We start from the raw sequence: 16,288 nt of genomic DNA on the forward strand, positions 1-16,288 counted from the left end.
TCAAAATCATATAAAAATACACCTGTCCAAAAACAAAGAGCACGCGATCTCTTAAAACAATCGAAAATAACCTTTTCGGTTGAAATAGTTGTCGTACAAGACAAACTTATTTTTCATCCACAAGCTGCAGACAACCTATTTTCAGGGTAAAAACGAACCAATCACCATTCATTTGTCAAGAAATTCACTACAATTTGGACAGATACACCAAGAATACCGCAGGATATTTTGTTTTCTATAACACGCACTCTGGACTCTCTTACACATGTCCGTTACAAATCTAAATTTGCTTTTAACTAAATTATTCATTTCACACCAACTCCCAATTCAACAACCAATAGAATTTGATCACCATAACGTCTCTACACCGAAAACAGGCATACAAGACCTTGTAGTAACTCATTATGATTGTTCCCCAAAGCATATCACAAATATGCAGTATCATAAGCTTAATAAAATTTGCGAATGTAAGATTAAAAAAGCTGATTTGCAAATCCTTCCTGCACAAGTACAAATATTTTCACATATCAGGACAATACAAGTTCGACCTTATGCCATACACGCTAAACTTAGTGACAAAGAAAGCTTTTGCCACAAAATCTCACTTTAACGAGGTTTTCGGTTCGATCACGATAATTGGTATGTTAATAATATGGAGAGACGTTTCTTTCCCACAGAAATTGAAGCACCTAGAGACCTTTCACGAGTTGGTCTCATCAGTAGCCATCACTATCGCCCACAAATGATACAATTTGATGTACTAGATGACCCCCGCTGGCAAGCTAATAGAAAATTAAAACAAGGCCATTTTCAACCTGACCGTGCTAAACCTTTTGCTTTCCAACACGGAAGCATGGTCTACAAACCAAGGGATCACAGTTGGATTCCAAACGCCACAGATAATCCCTGGGCTAACTCTCCCGGAAAAAACTTACAAAATGAATTTCATATCATCCACACACTAGGATTGTCACTTCAATTAACTAATATCACCCTCACTTTTGATGTTACCACCGAACACATGTACTACAGCGAAGTTTGCATTAAATGCCATTTAAAAAGTGGTCATTGCCCCCCCAAATCACGCTATTAAAGCCACAATAATTTGGGAACCCAAAAACCACTCCAGAATCTTTGATGTTGGAAGATCATAAGCTGACAAATTATAAACCACCATCACCTAAGAAACGACAGAGACATTCAGTTGAAAGTGGCACCCCACATTCTCATTATGAATTGAATCTATTACCCAAAAAATTCGAGAAGTTCTATAAGAAATTCTCTTCACCAGTACACAATAATTCAGACAATCAGCAGACCTCCACCCTACCAACATCTATGTATCAGTGTTATGAAACACCAATACAATCACATAAAAAACCAAATTTTCAATCCCTACAATTACACACATTTCAACCTAATAAGCGTAAACGGTCATGTGGCATATCTCTCTCTCGAGAATCTTCTGATGATGACCCTGACTATCATGAAATACCAGAAGAGCTCATTTTAAACTTACCAAGCACCCGTATTTAACACTTGCTGTTTTAGTGACTCCACTGCAGCCCCACCAACCAAGAAGGAGGCTCACCGATACCTCCAAATGTCAACCCTACGGCATACGACCTGATTATGCTGGAAGTTGAGGACATTCTACCATCGCCTCTCAACCCACTGGTACTGCAACCCCCGTTACCTGAACCAGTTTGTGAGATGCAAACCCCTGCCCTCTTTACGATGGCACAATCTTCTCAACAGCCACAGTCTGTGCACACCGCTAACTATGCACGAGTGAACCCACTGCCTTCACCCGCCACCTCCTCTTCAATTTCAGGTGAACTTCACCTGTACATCGATAGCGACACGAGCTCACCCTCAATCGCCATTGGACAACCCAGCTCGTCCAAAAGCCCCGGTGTCACAGCCACCGCCACCTCTTCCTGCTGTCACCACAGAACAAACACCACAACAACCACCTAAATCAACCCAGTTAACGTCTTGGGCAGATGAAGTGGAACAATCTGGACATTCCACACCCGAAACTGTTGTCCCCAACCGGGCATATTCCGGAAGGATTCGTGGTTCACGCCCACAATCGCAACCAATGGTGTACCCACCACCGGTTATGCCTACACCGCACCAACAACACCCACCCGTATCCTCACCGAGATACGGGCCCACGATCCCACCTTTGAGGCCTCAACAGCCCTTCACGCAACCACCAGTCTATGACCGGCCCACATCCACGGATAATTACACGTGCACCGACCCTTCACCTAGAAGACGACCTCAAGCCACGACGCATGAGATTTATCCAGTTCCCTCTTCACCGATGCAGGCCTTACAATCGCCTGCTCGTCACACCGCGAGCCCTTCTAGAGGCCAACAGACCTCATCACGAGGAAGAATCAACCTCTTTGCGCCAACACAAGGCATCCCCCACAGATCCCAAGGCCCAAGATTTCGTTTCCACAAATTCACCAACCCCCTTGGTATCAACACCCTCCAAGGAATCCACGTACCAGAACAAATTAAATACACCTCTAACCCGCCTCAACATACTCTTAAACCGACAGCTAGTTCCTGTTCTCTGGGACAACTTGAGAACGAGTATGTTCAGGAAGGAGAAGGAATAGAGACCTCCCACTTGAGTGTGCGCAGTTCCCCATTAATTTCCGCTTCACTGAACTATTTCGGCATCTGTCCAAGTAATTCTTCGCTCTTGCAGATCGCCCAAATGACTACCTCAACACCTTCTTCACCCGCGACACAGCTCCGTACAAAATCTACGCTAAATTCGACCCTTTCTACCTCAAATTTGGTTTTCTTCACCCTAACCAAATGGACGTAAACAACACCAACCGCAAGGTGAATAGGGTCAAAATGCTTCACACTATGCACAACTACTTCTTTGCGCAACTCCACTTTCAACACACCAACCCGATAAATCATATGAACTCCCGCCTCCAATACGCTAACACACAGCTCACTTGACCGTACTATATGAACTACAGTCACATCATCCAACCAAATTTTTGTGAAGACTCACACAGGAACTTTGACCCCATCAAAATGTCTTTTATATTTTCACCACTCTACGCCAAGACCAATCGCCCCATCCTTGTACCGATTGAGTATCTGCTATGTGTGGAGGGAGGCGCCACCAATTTCACCCGTGGCCACACCTTCAATCTTCTGTTTAGGGTTTGGATGGTCGACAAATTAAACAACCGCGGACCATCGCAGGAGGAAACACAAATCCTCAACCACCTACTTGCGTTGCAGCCGCATTGCAACGCGGACTTTTATCCTCGTGCCCTCGCTGCTTGTCTGGCGCGCAATCAGGAGTTCCTAGAATTTTTCCGCGATCCAGACAACAGGGCCACAGTCCTACAGCACCATTTAGGCCCACTTTCCCACAACACTCAAAGACTCACTGTTCTTGTAGTCACCATAAAATTTTTTCTTTTCTTTCTTTCATATTTAACTTTCTCCTTATTCTTAATTTATCTTAACTATCCCTAACCTTTTTTCACAATACTGAAGATTAGGATCAGTTCTTTTCTTCTTTTCCCGGTGGGGAACTACCTAAGAAGGCATTAAATTCACATAAATTTAATGAGGAAAGTAGCTCACACAGTAGCTAAAGATGGGTTTCCACCAGAAGGTAAGCTGAAGGAAATCCGACTGGTTCAACCCTTGTACCAAATGGAGATGATTAGAAATCTCCTTGTACAAACCAGACAGAGACTACAGACTACAAGCGATCCTCCAACTGGGAACAAATCTTCACTACAGGACAGCGAGAGCAGTTGGACATACTTTCAACAGGACTGACGTTACTGACCAGCACACCCTGTAGCTGGCACCCGTACTGGTTCCTCAACCAGATGAACCCCTTATTGACGACACTAGTCACTACTTCACTGACAGGGATCACGATGACGACACAAGTCACAACCACCTTCAGAGATGATACAACTCTTCACTCATTTCACCCACCTATCAACGAGGATGACACATTCAGCATATTCCTGCTACAACTTACAAATTCGGATTTAAAACTCTTAACCCCGGATGGATGTAGCAGTAGAAATACTGAATGTACACCTCCAGCCAATCAGAGACTGAGAAGACACTATTCTCTTTTAAATAGAGAGAACTGAACTTGCTATAGTCAGTCTGTTAGTTTAAATACACCATGTGTATACCATTGACTCCGGTGCTATACTTCTTTATCACCGTAATAACAGTAATAGTAGTTCACCCCTGTGTTTTACCGAGTTGGTTAGTCTGAGAGGTATATGTAAGTCTACTTCATGCGTAGAGATAAGTAGCCCTAGCTCTTTATACCTTAAGGCTGTAAAAGGAGCCCACCTTGGGTCTGCGTTACATGTTATGCTCTGCATGTGATCGCTGAAATCTGATTGACCAAAACTCAATTTCATTCATTTTTGATCTACTGTCCAAATTTTTGTTTTCGATCTGTTGTCTTTTCGATCTATTGTCCTAGAGTCTGGTTAGTGGTAGAGTTCGATTGGAGAAGGCTGAAACAATAATTATGGTTTTTACTTTTGCTGCAAAAGATTTCCGAATCCGTTGCCATGCCAACAGACAAAAGGCTCCAAAATGGTACAATAATTCTTTATAAATCAGAATGTCTTATATGTTTTTTTCAGTATTCAAATCAGTTTAAATCCTTTGTAAACAACTCAAACTTCATCCTTGAATCTGTTTCGATTTTTGAACAGATCGGGTAAAAGCACAATATATCTGTATATACTATAGCCAATGAAGCTATCCAAGTCCATAAAGAAAGATACTTCAATACATGTATGCAGAATAACATGAATTATGCGTGGCTAGTGAATACCAACAGCAATGAATACAGCTTAGAGTATAGCTTAGAGAATAAACTATAGTGGTTAAAAAATACAACACGTTTAATGGTGTGGTAAGTGTGGTATGATTTATTATTCTGGAGTAAGCCGAGCAGCTGATAAAATGAAAACAAGCAACACGACACTTGACGCATGTTATATTTTAGTCAGTTAGATAATCAGTCAGACTTGTGCCGAGAACAGCAGACCAAATCTTTGGTTGACGAAAATATTTCGCCACTTTGGCGACTTTCTAAAAAACAACACATTACGTAATCTTCGTTTTCAGTATTATATATTCAGTGTTATAATAGATTACAATACTGCCATTTTCAACGTCATTATTATTTGACTGATGTAACTGAAAATTGAATGGCTTAATGCGATGAAGCGCAAAATTTGGCCTTTCTTCTTTGTCTTTTTTGTTTCTTATTCTATTACCCATGGCGCGAATACGGTGCCAAATACAGAAAAGCCCAATTTGAAACCGCAACATGATGAAGAACTTGAGGCTCTGGTCAATCGCTGCACCTGCCACCACCACCCAGATCAGCCAAAAGTGGCACCGATTTGTTTGAGGTCAACCGAATCAGACTCGGCAAATAATGGAGGCGAAAACTTCGATTGTCAAGGTAAGTTTAGTTGGTAAGTTCAGAAGTTTATTTGGAACTTAAAACAATTTGCCTGTGAAAATTCGTAAACATTTATAGCTGGTGGAACTTTTAAGTGTTCACAAAATCAACACCTTAGAACTTTTTACCCCGACAACACCGGCTAAAGTTCAATATGAAATTTGCAATAGATATTTAAGCGTCGCCGGTCAATTGGCCGATATACATTAGCTGACCCACCTTTTATCCGACAATTAAGCAAACAAAACTATTTGAAAATCAGGGTAAAGTAGCGCCCTTAGCTGCGTCTTCTAATCTGTGTGCCGGTCAATACCCCTAGCGCACCATATTTATTCTATATACAAACCTTTTGCTATGCACGTATACTGTTAAATCTGAACGTTCTCATTATTTGTCTAAATGCGACACATTCATCTGCTATTGATTAGTTCTGTACTTACCCTGCACACCCTTTTTCATGATAAGTATAACTGTCATTGTGCTTCATTTTTTACACAAAATGAAATGTTTCATTTTTTATACAGATACATTTGAATTGTTTTCGGAACGGTTACATATTTATGGGCATAAATGATGGACACGCTCGTAAAATATATAAACGGGCCTGTCTATTTTATTGGATTTTTTTCCGTTTTTTGTTTTTGTGGAAGTGGTGCCTGCAAACGTTGGTACATGTTTCATGCTTTCACATTACGCTACTCCATTTCGGTGCATCGAACTAGAAACGAAACGAGGCCTCTCGGATGAGCGAATCCATTTATGACGATCATCAAAAAGCAACAGTCTTTAAATTACAAGTACGCCTCATTTTTGTATCACATTTTGCTTCAGCTCCATCAATGGATAATGTTAGGAGAAAATTAATGGACCATGCAGTAATGTACTGACTATTAAAGAAAATTAAATCACGCCATCAAGTTAAGTGCTATTTTAGTCCTCTGTCGATTTTAAATTTTTCTCATTGTTAAATTTAAGAGGTTGCCAAGGAACGAAATCTACGTGGAGTTTTCGTTCATTCAAACGCAAACAAATATTTTTAAATCTTAGAATGACGTAACTAATGTTTATAATTACATTATATCTCAAGCATTGTATTAGTTTGGTGCTTCTATATTTGATCTGTTTTGTTTTTACATACATGTGCTTTTTGCGTTATCGGAGTGCATACCAATAACAGCAGGTCAAGTTTCAGTACATCGTTCAGTTCGAATACTTTTATGCTTTCATGCCTCTGCAGTTTAAGCGTCTCCGTCAAAACTTGTTTAAACTTGCTGCATTTTTTTTACATGTATTCATTCAAGTCGATTTATCACTGTGACGTTTTCGTCGATAGAGACAAAAGTTAAACTGCGTAAATAATGCGTTATGTTTTGTCTGAGCTTTAATATTAAACATTATACCAACCGTCTCTTCAACAATTGGACGACATTTTGAATAGAACTTGCAACATGTATTGATTCAAGGAATAGAAAAGATATATTTTTGAAGGAAAAACGGAACAGTTTTTAGTTCTTCAGCATGAAACACATGGGAGAACGCATTTTTTTGTTTTTTTACGGAAAACAAAAAAACTTATTTTTCGATTGCTCTCAAACGAGGACTGTAGCAATTATATTAGTCCTGAGGTCTTTTTATGAGATTCTTCACTGGACCAAACTTTTGTCTGACCCTTTTGACTTTTCGTCCTCAGAAATGGGATAAACAGGTAACGCTCGGAGAAAATTAATTTCTCTTGGATGCGATTCATCGAAATTTTTTTGGAGACAAAAAATTATGATGTGCACGGTGGTTCTTAGATTTTGACCCCCAGATCAGCCCCCACCCCCTACTTCACTTAATTCCCATATTGGTCCCTCCGTAAATCCACCAGCTGCGTTTTCCTCCCTGACATTTTTTATTGACCAAAATTTGTCCGATACATCTGACTTTTCGTCCTCAAAACCTGGACAAACAGGTAAGGCCAGGACGGCTCGAAGTTCTCTTGAAGCCATTCGGTTTTCTAAACTCAAAGTATGCGACTACCCGGAACTGTTAGAACCGCTCTCCAGCTCCTAGGCATCGTCCTACCCATAACCCAGCCCGCTCAACCCTTGTGCGCTTCCCCTCCCCCGAGGCTCACCACACGCCCCTTCAATTAAGCTAGTGCTAGTCTCCCTAAACTGAAGCTGTCTATTGACGAAACCAACCAATTGCCACTCGTTTGAGGCCAGTTCGCCTGCTGGTAGTCAGTTATATTTTGAAAGCATAGTTACAAATTAACAGAGAAGTAAGTTAAATTGATGTGCATAGGATTCATAATAATATGGTGGAAATATCGTTTTTTTTTTTCAATTTTCTTGCAAATGTTTACCATTTTTGTCTTTATATTGCATTTACTTGTTTCATAAGGAAAAGGTTATATTTATATATTTGAGCTTATTTATGCTATAATAAGTCAACGGATTTCTAAATCAGGATAGATTGAGATTGTAAACGTTGAATATAGCAACCAGCGAGTTTAAATCTGTGAATGAAGATATCAGTGTGTACATCCAACAAAATTGAAATTTAAGTATAGAAGGTGTATGATTCTGGTATTAATATGCAGCTCATTCTGCCAAGAGTTTAACTGCAAAGCGTAGGTTCACAAATATTGATTTTCAGAAAAATTAAAAAAGCTTGATTTATCTTGGTCTGTTCATCCCAAACTTGGACTAATCTTTTTTAAATCTTTTTTTTTTTGGAAAATTTGTTGACGAGATCTCAGACGCAATCTTTTTTTAAATTTGCCCAACACTGTTTGTGTTTAGGTCTCAAATGATTTTGAAAGACTACCCAATCAATATAAAAACTCTTGACAAAGTTTGAGCTCAATTTTAATAATTTTGAACAAATTATTAAAATATTTTCCATTTGTTTCCACTTGCGAGCGCTATGAGATCTTCAGGGAAAAAAATTAAACGTATTTGAAGACTCACGTTGCTTAGTTAACTGTTCTAAAGGTTGAGGAAGATCGCAATGTGAAAAGTTTCTTTAATGAAGGTGGCTCATATCGAACACTAAAAATGCTAAAAGTTAGGTGTTGATCTCTTGGTGCCCAGAAAGTAAAAAATATCCTGGCTGGCCGAGACAGAAGCTGTACATTTTAAATTACGTGCTGCTGTTCACAACTTTTAGATTAAGAAAAAATGTTTTTTTTTCTGCTGTGATCTTATAGTTCTTTTTAGTTCTCTTCTCTGTCTGAGTATTAGTAAAAAAAAGGCTTTTATCTGAATTGTTTTGAGGCATAATTTGATACTCTTGTCAGTTTCATTTCAAAGTTTTAGATTGGTGGACATTACTGGATCCATTATCTTTCATGTTGACCCATCGCCTCATTGTGGCATATTAATATATTTTTTGTTTAGAAAATAAATCTATTTTAACATTGAATTTGTAGATAAAATAAGATTTTCATTTTTACTCTATGTTTTTTGTAAATGTTCTCGTATGCTCTCGTACATCCTCTTTCAAAGAAGAAGACAGCTTTTTTCGAAAATAAGCATGTGATTTTGTCTTCTAAATTTGGTTTCAAGTCTAATGCTCATTTTGTTGTACCTGAAATTGTAGACGTTTAGTTAGTGACTTAAATAGTCCTGACGACTTTTAAAATGGTGGCTCAAAGGCATGCTGTTTCTCTAAGTGTTTTTGACTTGAGTATTAAATTTTGTCAAGTTCAAACAATTCATGATTTAAATTTTTCACTACTTGGTGGATTTATAGCTTTTGATTGCCGATTGGTTGGTAGGTAAAAATCCTGAGAAATTTTATTTTCGTTTTCCTGTAAAGACTTCACGAATATGTTTTTCAATTCGAATCGGAAACTGTTCTTTTTGATTTGGAGATTTTTGGAATTGGCTATGCCGGAGTGCTATGTATAAACTCAAATCACTGAGAACTCTTTTTATTTTTATTCTATAGAGGGTTCTTTTTGAGAATGGTTTTTTGCAGCCATAAAATAACCTTTTTTTTCCATTACTCTCTGGTCAGGTGATTATTACATCTAAACTGAGCTTCACCGATGGCAATCGCTGTGCTCAAGCTTTCCTTGCCATGCACAGAATTGTATGAGTCGTCTTGTTCGACATTAACAAAAATATAAGATATTTCATGATAACTACAGACCGGAGAAGGTGCGTCATATTATTTATCTAGGATGTGTATATTCTCTAGGATCTGTATATACTTATTTATCTATGATGTGCATATACTACAATTTGGCATTCAGAAAAAATATTGCCTCGCATAATAATTCCCCCAACCTTGAAGAAATATTGTTAGAATAAGCGCATGTGATCATTTTGTGCGCATCAAGTCTTTTCTATTGCAGGTATTGTTGACATATCGTCCTGTCAACAAGCTTTCACTCACGTGCATTCAGAAGGGATGAGGAAAGATAGCATGGTGGGGAGTCTTCGGGCACGTGTTGTTAGGCCACCCAGCATTGACCTATCCAGGGACAAGTTCGTTCTCATTGGAAAATATCAGGACTTCCAGAACCTCCTGTGCTACAATAGCTCCTAGTAAATGTTTCCTAACTCTTTCCAACTTTTTTAGGAAGTTCAATTGCACGAGGTGGAATAAATGGCTGTGAAATAGTTCTTGGTATGATTCTTAGAAAGCGGTATGCAGTTTTTGGCAATGAAATCTTGATAAGAAAACGTCAAGATATATAAGAACTTGTAATTTTTGCTTGTTTTTTGAAAAAGATATAACCAAAAACGACAAGAATAATCGTAATACTTCGCTTAACAAGATCTTGCTCGGGCATCCAAGTACTTGTCAAGAAAGTCGACCTTTCATATCAAGGAACATCAAGTTTCGTTTCACAAATTTTTAATCGATTATTCATTTATCAATAATTGCTTGCATTTATGTTGAAGGCATTCAAATGTGAGACATTTCTCAGTTTATTAGATGTGATTGACTGTTTTCCTCTCTTCTCGTCTTTTTATCCAAGTTGCTTCAGATAATTGTAAGAAACTGTAGTTCTTTCAATATAATGTGATGTTTAAAGTGTGGTTTCGATATCTCAAATCAACATTTAAACGTTTTTAATTATGTGCCACGGGGTGCAATCTGATTTTTTATTGAAAACGCAAATTTTACATGAAAACGACTTGATTATGAAGCCACATTACATTGAAGAAATTCATTAAAATAGATTTCTGTTTTTTTTGCAAAAGCTGAATAACTCACTGTTAATGTAACAGTAACACTAAGTTATGTAACAAAGTCTTTGTTTAACAGTAACTCAAATAGTTTTATATGCATAACAATTATTAAACATTTGCGTCAAGAAATAAAACTGACCAAAATGTGCTTATAACTGGCAACAATCATAATATAAAAATATTTTGTTTGCAGATCAACAACTAAGTAAAAACTAAGCCCATGTAGTTTTTCTGAGAGTCGCAAGACTCTTATAAATATTTTGAGCATGATGAAATTGACAAAATTGACATGAGACACAAAAAATAATGATAGCTGCACTTTTTAAAAATTAGAACGCGTTAGAGTTTTGCCAGGCGATATAAGGTGACCCCATGGTGTGATAACCCGAGAGCAGGCTAGACCAGAACGGTAAAAAAGCAACAATTACGAAAAAAAAATTTTCAAAAAATTGAAAAAAACTTTGATTCCTCCCTCTGTGATGCGACTTGTTTTAATTGAAAAATTAGGAAAATCGGTAACGGTGGTGTCCGTTTTGTTTCTTATAGTAGAAATGTTGCTCAACTGGTTGGTTATTTTTTTGGCTATATTTTTTGCTAAATTTTTTGAAAACTCAGCCATTTGTTCAACAAAAGTGGCATGAAATAAGCTTCTTTAGTCCACTTTGTTCAGATCTGATGGACAAATTTACATAAAACATTAGAAAAATTCTTTTTGATTCCAAAGAAACCTAGTTCAACTTATGCTTGCTTTCAGGCTGTTCTTGAACTAAAAATTTTTCGGTTTTTTTGCTAAATTTATTCTATTTTAATGCGAAATGCTTCAATTTATTTTTAAAATGATTTACATCGATATCTATCAATTTTTTCTTTTATGTTAAAAAAAAGCAATTTAGAACTGCAAGGCTCTCACAAAATTTTTTTCAATGATTAAACCTATGAAATTGACATGAAACAAAAAACAATGATAGCTGCTTTTTTAAAAATTAGATTGCATAATAAAAAAACGAAGATGAACAATCAAAAAGAATTTAATGTTAAAGCCAGTCATATCACGGGTTTTACCAAGTCATATAAGGTGACCAGATGGTGTTACAACTTGAGAGCAGGCTAGACCAGGACGAATAAAAAGCAACAATTAGGAAAAAAACTTTTCGAAAAATTAAAAAAAACTTTCATGTCTCCCCTTGTGATGCGACTTGTATTAATTGAAAATGTTACGAATTTCCTAACCTACGTAAGTTTATACGTTTCAGCTTATCACAATCTTCGGCTATCTATTTATCGTTCCGACCCACTCTATAAGCAAATATTTGCTAAATTTTTTGGCTAAAATTTTTGTTAAATTTTCAAAATGCAGCCATTTTCGTAAATCAAAAATGGCATAAAATGAGCTTCTTCAGCCCACTTTGCTTAGATCTGACGGACAAATTTATATAAAACTTTAGACAAACTCTTTTTGACTCCAAAGAGGCCTAGTTTAACTTTTGCTTCCTTTTAGACTGTTCTTGAATTAAGAACTTGTCGTTTTTTTGCTTGGTTAGTTATATATTGAAGCAAAGTGCATCATATAATTTTGATGTTATAACTTTTTTGTCAATTTTTAAATATCAGCAGTATTTGGGACAATTGCTTTTTCCTACTGGGGGACGGCAATAGCACCGCTAGATAACATATTATCATACTTTTTAATGTTCAAAAAAATTTGGAACGAACTTAGTCAGTTAATAATTTTTTATAAGATACTTTTTGAAGTTTTTGCGTTAATTACAGAAAAAAACAAAGCAAATCAAAACCTTATGAGAGGCTTAATTACGGTTCTTTTGACTTCTAAAAATACATATTTTTTAAAAATAAACAAGGGCTCATTGGGCTTTGCAAATTTTTCTCTTTTTTATCACCATGTAGCTTACGGTCAACAAAGCCAGGTCGCATTGTCCTTTTAGTTAATCAGAATTTAATAATTTTGTTTTTTTTTAACGTTTTAAGTAATAATTTTTCTGCTTAAATATCTGAAATCTAAGCATTTTTCTGAGTTTTCTGAAATTTTTTTGATTTTCGGACGTTTTCATTCTTTTAGATTCTTTTCTTGTCTTGTCACGGTATTCACAGGTCAGATATAACAGAGTTGGCGCTTAAAAATAAGGCGCTTTTGAACATATCAGTCTTCTATGTATTGATTATGGTTTTAGCTTCTTCGACACCGTCTTCTAGCAGCATTTATATGAATTTTTTGTTTAAAAGTTTTTTTCTGTTCCTCACTTTTTAGACAATGAATCTGAAAATGGCGATGAGCGGGGTCGGAATATCTTGTGCGGACGCACATTACCGAGCGTCCTTGTTTCCAGTCATTTCTGCATAAAACTACAAAAACTAGTCTAACCAGGTTCGTAGGGCAGGAATTATAGCAGTTTTAGGGCCGAAAACTTAGGAAGCGCAGGGCGGGAACTTTAACCGGTTTCATAAAACCCGTGTTGTTTCACTTGTGTCTATAACAAATAAATTTTAGATTATTATGCTAAATTGGAACGCCATCAATTGTTATCGCTTGATAGTTTCTTGCCCTACTTTCTTTGAGCAAAAGTATTAGTTGGAAACAGAGAGTAAACGTTCTTCTTACTTTAACAGTGATGTTATTGCGAGTCCAATCAATAAAAATTCGGCCATGACGGATTTTTGTTCCGACTCCCACTTTAGTGGGGAGGGAGGAACTATATACTCAACTGGGTTTTTTTTTGTTCAGTCAATTTTGGCCGATCGATATATTCATCGTAGAGAATTGTGAGTGGTATCATAAAAAAGCCCGTCCAGTGTAGAATACGGAATTAAAAAGATTATTTCGATATTCGTTTTTTACAGGGAGTTATCGAGGTTTAAAGTTTTGTGAACATTTGACTGTTTTTGTTCACATTTTCAGTAATTTTTGCTAAAATTTCGCACATTTTCGCTAATATAGTTCAAAAAAGTTAAAATATTTAACGGCAGAAGGTTGTTGTTACCGTTAGAGATAGAAGAGAGTTGCTGAATTGTTTGATTGAAGTTTTTTTTCTAAAACTTTTGATAAAATTTCCAATATTCAAAATTTTTTCTTCAAAAATGGCACAAAATATGCTTTTTCGATCCACTTTGTTGAAGTTTGCCAGACCTGGTGACCTAGAAAAACCTTAACACAGACTCCCTAATCTCAAAAATTGCGCTAGTTGCAAATAGGTGCCGTATGAAAGTCTTCTGGAATGAAAACTTTTCCGTTTTTTGCAGATTTAACCCTGTAATTATACCAAATGCATCGTTGTTGACTTCCACTCAACAATTGGTCTAATTTGCAAACACTTGGAAACTTGATCAGTTTGCTGGGCGCGCAAAAAAATCAGAGAGAGGTTCGATAATATCATGGATTTTTAGAATCAGAGACTTTTTGGTTTTTATTTTGAAGCCGCCTTTTTTCAAAATATTTTGCTTTTGTTTTTTTAATGTTAATTACTGACAATATTTTTTATTCACGGCTCCGTTTAGGACAGCTCCAATTTACGTAAATTTTAGGCCAAATGTAGATACAGGTTGCTTTCGGAGAACCAAAGTGTTTTCATGGCTTTGAGATTTTCTTTTTTCTGTGATTTTTTTAACTTGTCAGTTTTTTGTAATATTTTAGTCAACATTTTGCTTATTCTCAGTACGCACAGGTCAACCCTTCCTCCATATGAAGAAAAAACTAATTCTGTGGCCGATTGTTTTAACCGAAGGTTTTCTTGCTTTTGGTACTACGAGTTTTCGTACAAAATTTTCTGATTTTTGTGCATAATTGCCCATTTTTTGCTGTTGTTTTTGTTTCTTTTGTAAATTGTCACATTATTTAGCAATGTACCCGTAAAATTTTTTTACAATATTTGAAACTGAACATATATTTTGTTTTCATAACACATGGTTTGGAGGGCTGTGACACCGTTCTCTTGCAGAAATTTTTTTTACAAATGATTGATTCAAATGATTTGATTCATTGTTTTTATTTTTGCCCTATATTTTTTGTTAATTTTTATTGTCATATGCCAGATATTGTGTAATTAAAGGTGTCAGTGGCCAACCGAAGATAAGCAAATGAAATTAATAACTGATATCGGTAAATAACTAATGGTTGCTTTGACTTTCGAATTATGTTTCTAAAAAAAGAGTAATAGTATTCTTCAACATTTCCCTTTTTGTTCTGGTTTCCGTTTTTTCGTATTTAACAATATTGTATCATTTTTGTAAATTAGCCTGATTTTTTGGAGCTCTTTTTAATGTTTTGTTGAATCAAACAATAATTTTTCTGTTGTTTAAACGTTTTAAATGATGTCTTCAGGGCTTGGACAATTTGTTTCACCAGAATTTTGTGAATTTTAGATATTTTTTCAGTTCTTTGTGTTTTTTTGCTGTCATTTTGTGATAGCCGTTTTAATAAAGGAGACGCAAATGAATATGTTATATTCTCGCGGTTAATAGCTTACAAATTTACTGGCTTCAAAACTGTGGTTTCGGTAAAGTTGTTTGTGAAACCTTATTAGTTCAGCTTGTATTCAATGTTATTTCATAGTCTTGTGATTTAGTCTCATTAATAACAGTCGCATTTAGTTTTCCAAGCAGTTGCAAGACAAACTGTCTACTCTTTTAGTCCAAAGATTTTTTTGGCTATGAATTTTGAAAATACTTGTTTTTAATAGAAAAATATATAGATTTTTGAGATCTATGAATTTTATTTCTGTTGAATTGTAGCTAACCATCTCTCTATACAATTCACGTCATTTATCTATTGAATTTCAATTTGCTTTTCATAACGGTTTCATTTTCCTCAAATGGTATTTCTTCTTGGAACAACCAGTTTTCATAAAACCAGTTTTCGTGATTTTTGCATATTTGCCCCTTTTTTGTAGATTTTTGTTTTCTTTTCACAGTATCACGGCAGTTGATATACGAATGTTGTCACCTGCAAAAATGCAATAGCAGATTAATATTGGTTTTAGTGATCGGCTCAATATTTAATGTATTTAATGTTTGCATTATTATATATATTAAACAATGCATTTATATTGGGGGGGGGGGGGACATCGTTTTCGTTCACAATTTTTAGTGCAAATTTTTCGTTTTTGCCTGTATTTGCCATTTTTTATAGTCTTATGACATATCCTGGATAATGAAAGGCCTCAGTCGCTCTCTTTTGAGGTATAAAAGACTCTATTAATGATTTCATTTGATGCGTAATGTTTCTAATAAGTCGAATTTAGTTCTTTTTTCTTTAAAAAAAGCAAGGTTTTATTAAACTTTGCCCTCTTTTGCTAAATTCTAGTCGACTTGTTCCCTAGTCGCATTGAGGAAAAGTCCCATATTTTGTCCCACAAAGTACCCGTTAATCTTCTTAGTATAAATTTTATCTAATGCCATTTTGATTTGGTTATTAGTGGTTTTCAAAAAACGGACAAGCAGTTTTGGTCGCAATTAATATTTGTGACTATTTGATTTTTATTACCATTTTTTCTGGTAGTCATATTATGGTAGCCACAGGTCTCATAGGCCCTCTAGAGTAGATTGTTTTATTCTTTTAGTAGTTTGTTGAATG

General features: G+C 36.1%; 1 protein-coding gene across 2 annotated transcripts in view; it reads left to right on the plus strand.

The window, feature by feature from the left end:
* Positions 1-16,288, plus strand: part of LOC142345835 (uncharacterized) — a 56,575-nt gene that overhangs the window by 20,063 nt on the left and 20,224 nt on the right. The window contains exons 2-3 of one of the 2 annotated variants that reach the window (XM_075398243.1): positions 4,985-5,512; positions 9,861-10,053. In XM_075398243.1, the coding sequence (XP_075254358.1) occupies positions 5,266-5,512; positions 9,861-10,053 (440 nt within the window). In that variant the 5' untranslated portion in view covers positions 4,985-5,265. Of the gene's footprint in view, positions 1-4,899; positions 5,513-9,860; positions 10,054-16,288 lie in introns of those variants that run through there. The other variant, XM_075398242.1, reaches the window with a different exon arrangement.

The sequence above is a fragment of the Convolutriloba macropyga genome, chromosome 9, assembly GCF_964194025.1.
Source record: "Convolutriloba macropyga chromosome 9, txConMacr16.3, whole genome shotgun sequence".
Taxonomy (NCBI): domain Eukaryota; kingdom Metazoa; phylum Xenacoelomorpha; order Acoela; family Convolutidae; genus Convolutriloba; species Convolutriloba macropyga.